General features: G+C 36.7%; 1 protein-coding gene across 1 annotated transcript; it reads right to left on the reverse strand.

Annotated features, from left to right (window-relative positions):
* Nucleotides 1-1002: 1002 nt before the first annotated feature.
* Nucleotides 1003-7151, reverse strand: LOC107807090 (proteasome subunit alpha type-7). Its single transcript, XM_016631379.2, has 3 exons — nucleotides 6872-7151; nucleotides 2863-3277; nucleotides 1003-1411 (listed from the first exon to the last, which is right to left on the reverse strand). The coding sequence occupies exons 1-3, from the start codon at nucleotides 7042-7044 to the stop codon at nucleotides 1250-1252; spliced, it is 750 nt and encodes a 249-aa protein (XP_016486865.1). The 5' UTR covers nucleotides 7045-7151; the 3' UTR covers nucleotides 1003-1249.
* Between the last annotated feature and the right edge of the window lie 781 nt (nucleotides 7152-7932).

Raw genomic sequence — 7932 nt, forward strand, 5'->3', positions numbered from 1 at the left:
ACCCTTGATACAGCACTGGAAATTCATACTCCATGCAAATTATTCCACCTTCCGATCGATGTTATTATTCAACTGGGATTAGTAAGGCATTAGGACTTGACATTCTATTACAAAGTTAGCGAATAATTCTATTATTAGTTGACCTCATAGTCGAAGGTATTGGATAAAATTCTTACTATGTATTACAAATTTATCCAACGTGAGGTTGCTTCTTTGTAAGAAATAATTGAGTTATTAAGGGATATAAAAGTCGGACAATATTTCGAGAATAGTTTCGTCGTTCAACATTTAGCGTGGAACATTCGTGTTTTATAAATAGATAAATAATATGGGTGGTTAACTATTTTTTTAAACCATTTTGCCACCACTAATCTCACATAGCAGCCCCATTAGGAAAAAAAAAAAGGTCTTTTTGTGCAATTCCGAAAGGGGAAAGAAGGAACGAAGGAAAGAAGAGAAACAAAGCTCCGGCAGCTGTGAAATACATATCTTCCATAAATATCTATGTCCAAGCATTTTCGCTCGTGTTTCAGTAGTTACGACTAGGGTGGTAAAATAGATTGGATAATGAACTTTTTAAAAATGGGTCAAATATGGATAACCAATGGGTAACCAATAGATAACCAATGGGTTTAACTTTTACGTAAAGTCTCAAATTGAGAGTTCTTCAAGTTAGGGAGACTAAAAATTCTCCCAAAAGTGATCATATGCAAGAAGTCATGGATAATATGGTTATTTATATTATACGTCGATTAACCCATTTTATCCGTATTAAATATGAATCGGGTCGAATAATTTATCCGTTTTTTAATTACCATTTTCGATTTGAACTATATCAAACCCGCCCCGCCCGTTTGCCACTCCTAATTACGACATTACTTCTTTTCATGATATTTCCTTCTCTGCCAGATACACTTTATAACCTTTAGCTCTCGATCAGGCATTATTATAATTAAAAATACCATCAAAGTTTTTGTGCTGAAAAAGAAAGAATAACGGAACTGTGGAACTACTACATTCCATAGCTAAACCATCAAACAATGTAAACCAGTGCGCGTATCTTAAGCAACATTTCATGACCAGTACATAATCGGTGATAGAAGATGAAGACTCTCACTATAACCAAAAAAAAAAAAAAAAAATTAAGCCACAATACAGGTCTCGACTGACAACAAGATCAGTCTTTAGAAGTTGAATCGAGCAACAAGTAAAAATTCAGAAACACTTTCAAATAAGAATTTCGGCAGAACTAGGTTTCTTTTGGAGGAGCCTTTTTTGCAGCTTCTGCAGCTGCTTTCTCTGCCTCAATCTCAGCAACAATTGCATCGATCTCAGCTTCCTCGAGTTGCTTAAGCCCATGCTCTTTTGTCATGACAGCAACTTCAATATTCTTTCCGCCGCTCTCAACAACCTGGTGCAGGGAAGACAAATCAACTTTCAGCATAGTCTACCCAAAAGCACACATCCTAGGCGAAGAACTGCCTGAAGGACGCTATCATGTATATTATTCAGTCAACAGTAATCCACTATAAACTACGTGAATGGGTTCAAGTCACACCTGTGAGTTAGGATACTTATATATGAAAAATATGACCTAAATGCTGATTTGCATTATTTACAACTTCAAGTTTGGACCAACCAAGCAAAAAGTATTATGCATATTTCAACTGTTGCAGACAACGTTTTTCTCCTTCAAACAACTCTTGTTTCTTTTATTCCATAGCACCCAAGATATAGTTATCAGAATTGAGTTCCATATCTTTCTAGCAGTTTTCTGGGTCTTCCAATCCCTCCAGTTGCAAAACACTTGTTCAATGTCCCCTGGAAACACCATTTACTATTATACAGATGTAAGAACATACTCCACAGTTCCATGGCAGCTGAAACTGTACGAAAAGGTGATTTACTGACTCTTAATAAATCCTTTTCACATAGGTAGCATCTGTATTTAGACTATATAGAAATCTAAATAAAAATGACCTAGTGTGTAGGGTCCGAACCATATCACATCCTCCAAATTCTACAGAACTTTGCATGTTCGTTCATTTGAAACTGAAATGTCTGAGCATCTTTATTTTCACTGCTCCAACATTCTGAAATGATGTAAAGTCTCAGTATAGCACCTCCAAAAAAGTCAGCTCCCCTACCTAATTGCTGCCCAACATTCCGTATGATTAGACATCCCGGAAAATCACAATAAACAATTTAAATCAATATGACAAGCTGTCGGCTGTCGTAAAATACATGCTCTCCTAATTTCATGATATCTTCTTTCTCCTTGCTCTTCTTGACTTTGATTTGATATTTGTATTAGAGAAGAGTAGAGAGGGGTAATGATCCCCTATCTTCTGAGGATTTAATTTCAAATTGACATAAAGAAAAACAAGTTTATACTCCTATGTTGAAGAGAAGTAAATTAGATGTAAAACAACATACAGTATAACGCATTAGCAAATTATCTTTTAATGAGTAAACATTTTAGTCAAAGCATCTACTTCTCGTTTGGATCAGTTTGGATCACTTTGCATCATTATCTGAAGCACATGGCTTCACCCATGAAGCGATAACCCCGCAATTTGCATCGCTTCATCACTTTAAGTGACGAAACGATTGTTTAATAACACTACGAATATGTACAAAGACTATTTCTTCATAACAGATAAAGATAATCCTCGAGCTCGAGGACGTAGTTTACCAATAAAAAGATCGACCTATCATATAACTTTTGTAGCCTTTTAGCTTGTAGGGTCTATATCTTAGTTCAAGATAGCTCTCAATAACTCTTTGTCTAGCGAAAGAAAACAGCCAGAAAAAAGATCTTTGACAATAGCAGTAAACAAAAACCAAATGAAGGTGACTTACTTCGAGCAAAGCACGTATTGCAAGTTTCACAGTTTCCTGGCCAGATGTTTCTTTGTAATTTTTCTCCAAGAACTCCCGGAGAGAGTTGGAGTTTCTCCCTGTTGCATTGGCTTTCCATGCTGAGAATGTTCCAGATGGATCTGTTTGATAAAGTGAAGGAACACCAGTGTAAGGATCAAAACCAATGATCAAGGTTGAAAGACCAAATGGCCTAACACCGCCACTTTGAGTGTACTTCTGCTGAAGACCAGCAATGTAACGTGTTATGTACTCAACGGTAACTGGATCCTCAACTGTAAGCCTATGACTCTGACACTCGATACGTGCCCGATTTACGAGGACTCGGGCATCTGCTTTCAGGCCAGCACAGGCCAAGGCAATATGATCATCTAGATTTACTATCTTTCTTACTGACCTGTAAAAAGAGATTAATCAGCAGAGCATTTCAAAGCAGGTGCAAAAATCAAGTAAATAGAATCAAAAGGACCTTCTGACCCATGAAAGCACACCTCAACTAAACAAGAACTGAATGAAAATCACCACAGTCTACACATACCAAATATGAAAAACACGATCCTAACGCCTAATTTTTCACCTATCAGTGCACTACCGAGAGCCTTTTGCCAGCTCTGTATAAACTCATTGGTACTGTGACTTTCAAAACTCACTTGGTTCCGCTTCTTACATGACCAACACAACATCTAAGCTGCTCTAGGAGCTTTAACTCTCTATTCAGCGCAGCAGATTCTTTCACTTTTGCCATCCCTCCTCAAGATGGAAAAAAGAACTCAAAAGACATTACAATAACAAAAACCCAGTGTAATACCACAAGTGGGGTCAGGGATGGTAGTGTGTACGCAGCCTTACCCCTACCTTGTGAAGGTAGAGAGGCTGTTTCCGATAGACCCTCGGCTTAGGTCAAAAGACATTGATATCAACAAATAAAACATTCTTTTTTTAATCTATAAGCCCTTCATAAACTCAACTGGTTCCCAACTGTTACATGTATACTGTTCTTTTCTATTTAAGCTCCAATATTATTATAGCTAACTTCTTGCCAAAATGAAAGGAAAGGATAATAAATATCCAAATATCAAATGTATTATTGAGAAACTAAAGGCTGTTAAGCTTCTTCTTTTTATAACTGAATGAAGTGTCAGAAGTGGGATTGGGTAAAGACTGTTAGCTTTTTTGTGAGCCTCTGCTATGCACTACCAAATCTACGTCCTAGGACATGGATTGATACTGGTGACAATGAAGTTCTCCTTAATATAATGTAACTTTAAAAGAAGAGGCAGTGACCAGTTCCCCTCACCAGATGAACGACATTATCTAACTATTGATAAAAGGTAAAGCGAAAATGAGCTAAGAAATACAGTTTGGTCCTAACTTCGGCAGGACAATAAGATAAACTTGTTCAACCCTCCCCTACATTTTTTTTTTATAACTGAGAAACCCCCAATGGCCAGTGGCATACAATCTATGAATAATGAGCATGCATCTCTACTCTTCTCCACTCAAAAATATCAGGCTTTTGTTCTCGTTGCTAACAAATGTGTTGATAGGAGGTTCAGACAAAGGAGACCGGACATCTTATGCAAGTTGGATATAGAAAAAGCTTTTGATCATGTTTAATTGAAAGTTCCTCCACATCTTCTTTCTGATATGGGCTCCGCCCCCAAATAGATTAATTGGATTTCCGTTTTGTATATAAGGTTCTATGTGTTAATCAATGCCCCCCCCCCCCCCCCAAATTCAGAAACTTTGCAACAAAAATAGGCTTAAGGTAATGGGTTCCTACTTCACCTTTCCTATTATTGTAATGGAAGGTCTAAGTATGAAGCTGAGTAAGGCAAAGATTGCCCAACAACTTCGATATCACCCATATCTTGTATGTGGATGGTACTCTAATTTTGTGAAATGCGGAGCTCCAACAAGTTCTCTTTCTGAGGGTCATCCTCCTCTTTTTTGAAGCAGTGTCCAAGCTTCCAATAAATCATTCCAAAAGCACCCTTTTTCCCATGAATGAATTTCTCGATACACACTTCTTGCTTCTTGTATTCCAGGATGCAAAATTGACTCTCCACCCACCAAATTTATGGGACTTCCACTTGGGGTACATACAAAGTTTAATTCTATTTTGGAATTTCCATTTAGGATGATGTCCTTGAGAGGTGTCAAAAGAGATTTTCAAACTGGAAAAGGCAATATCTCCACTTGGGGGAAGACTAGGTCGCATCAACAATTATTGGGCTCTTTGCCTACATACACTATGTCCCTATTCCCAATGCCAATTTCAGTTTCAAAAAGGCTTGACAAACTACATAGGGAGTTCCTATGGCTGGGGCTGAGGACTAACTAACTTGGTGAGCTCCATGTCTTCTACAGTTGAAGTGGAGGTTCAAACTCCATCAATAGCGTAGCAACCCCTTCCCCTCTCTGATGCAATAAGAGAATATTTATAGGAAAAAGCTCCTAGGCTTGGCAACAGGGAAAAGAGATCCTTTAACTTGGTTAAATGGAGCACCATTACATGGACAAAAATCAAGTGGATTGGGGTTAAGGGATTTATTTGTAGGATCACAAGAAAGTCTACTTTGTAAATAGCTTTGGAGTTTAATTATGAAGGCACTGCCCTTCAGAAAATGGTTATTGAGACCACACATGGTTTCTTTAGTTCTTGGGTATCTGGTACAACTCCCTCCTCTCTTGGGTTGGGACCCTTTTTAGCAAAGTCAAAACTTGAAGTAGGTAATGGTGCAAAAATCAAATTTTGGTTGGACTCTTGGCTTGGTCATTTCCACTCAAGATACCTTCCCGGAGCTGTTTAGTTTGACTTCTAAGTTCTAACCATGTAGCCAAAATTGCTGATGTCAGAGATGTTCATGGCTGGCACATGACCTTTAGAAGAAGCATTAATGATTGGGAACTTGAGAGTTTTCTTAATTTTCTGAATGCTTGACAGCTTTCCTCCTCCCAAATCAACCCTGGATCTCCTTAGATGAAAAGGAAATTACATGGGTATTTTTACAGTAAAAAGTTGTTATGCTTTGCTTGCAAATTCAGTCCCTATCCCTCAGTGGCCCTGGAAAATTATATGAAGAATAAGGCAGAGGCACCATTCAAAGTGAATTGTTTCACGTGACTAGTAGCTAATGAGGCTTATCTTATCCTAAACAAGCTACAAAGAAGGGATATCAGTTGTGCAATAGATGTTGTCATTGCAAGGAGAAGGAAGAGGATATTAATCACCTGTCTATCCGCTGCAAATTCACAAAACAGCTACGGAATTCGGTTTTCAACCATCATGGGTCTTCATGGGTGAATGCCCACCTCTACCTTACAGCTACTTTAAGGTTGGCAAAGAAAGAATTTGCACAAGACATCCTTCTCTAACTGGAGCACCATTCCAGGTGCTATCAGGTGGGCCATTCCAAAGGAAAGGAGCAACAGATCTTTTGAGAGAAAAGAAGATTCTATACTTGTACTCAAGCACAACTGTATATTTTTTCCTAGGGTTTGGTGTAACATGGCTCCTTTAGATGTAAATGATATTTGCGACATTGTAAATTTGCTTAGCTCATTATACAACTTGTAATGGCCTCTCTATTCTGTATGCAACTTTTTAGAGCATTTACTTTTTGCTGGCCAATCAATAAAAGTTACTCTTTATCCATCAAAAAGAAAGTTCCTAATTGAGTATGTGTGCACACTGGCACTTCACCAGCTGACAGAAGCTTTAGAGTTAAATTGTAAAACTTCCCCGATAATACATTGTATGTAACTAGAATCGGAAAAGTATCGATTCGGAAAATCTAAACCCCTAAACCCTGTGCATTCATACATTAAATCATAGTATTGCAATTTTAGATCTTAAAACAAGATACAAATCAATAAATCATGCATATAACAGCAAGAATAATTATGTGATGGTACAATGGTACTTTGACTTAAGATATTGAATTCCCCTGAAAAGCATAAATGATTAATGAATAAAACGAAATGCTACCTAGAGTCCTGAAGCTTAGGGGTAGATTTCTTCTCAACGCCAAGGACAACGGTATCAGTACCCCGGACGCCGACGGCGGCGTTACCTTTACGTACGGCTTCCAGAGCGTATTCTACTTGGAATAGATGGCCGTCCGGCGAGAAGACGGTGATGGCTCTATCGTATCTAGCCATTTTTGGTGGTTAATTGTGAAATGTGCAGCTAGGGTTTGAGACTTTGAGGTTCCTTTGATCACTACTGGTTCAATAAAAAGAGCACAGAGAGATCTTGGGAAACAAGCTAGATGGCAGTTGAAAAGGAAGAGGAAAAAAAAAAAAAAAGGCAACCATTCAAACGGCGTCATAACGGCGATATTTCTTACTATGACGAGATTATTTTCATAAATATTTTTATACTAGTAAATTTACCCGTACTTTACGCGGGGTTTAAGATACATCAATAAAACATAAAAAAAAAAATATTATCGAGTTAATAACACATGTAGGTATTATCCCTCTTTTTATGAGAAAGAAAATTGCCAATAAATAAAATACATTTGGTTTAATTTATAAATTTAGTGTATTTGTAGCAAATAATCTATGTGATGTATAATTAATTGTATATCACCAATGAAGATTGCTTATGTTCTATCTAATTAAGAAAGTCCAAGACTAATAAAAATAAAAAATAAAATAATAATAAAAGTTGCATTGATTCTTAAAACTACTAATTACACAAATAAAATAAATTAAATCATTATTAGTTGTATATTGAGAAGCTGAAAATTTCTATGATAAAAAATATTTACCTTTTGATATAAGATCATTAGGAAGACCTCCTCCTCTTACCTTGCAATATATTCGTTAATTTACGGCATTATTCTAGCAATTAAAGCATGCTTCTATGAGGTACATTTAATTGAGTAATTGTAACATTTAATTAGAGATAATGACACACTTTAAAGAATAAAATTCACAAAATATTCACATAAATTCAATTTTTTTGTTATAAAAAGATCTTTCAATAGCACACTTAATAAGATAAGAACCAAAACTAATTGTGTGTAAATATGTCATGATCTT

Source organism: Nicotiana tabacum, chromosome 6, assembly GCF_000715075.1.
Source record: "Nicotiana tabacum cultivar K326 chromosome 6, ASM71507v2, whole genome shotgun sequence".
In the NCBI taxonomy this organism is placed as follows: Eukaryota; Viridiplantae; Streptophyta; class Magnoliopsida; order Solanales; family Solanaceae; genus Nicotiana; species Nicotiana tabacum.

Bases quoted from the DNA above. Each gene is read 5' to 3' on its own strand.
- LOC107807090 (XM_016631379.2), bottom strand. From the start codon at position 7,044: ATGGCTAGATACGATAGAGCCATCACCGTCTTCTCGCCGGACGGCCAT. The intron at 3,278-6,871 runs GTAGCATTTCGT...CTCTTTTTACAG, and splicing joins CCTAAGCTTCAGGACTCTAG to GTCAGTAAGAAAGATAGTAA. The intron at 1,412-2,862 runs GTAAGTCACCTT...TCCCTGCACCAG, and splicing joins CAATACGTGCTTTGCTCGAA to GTTGTTGAGAGCGGCGGAAA.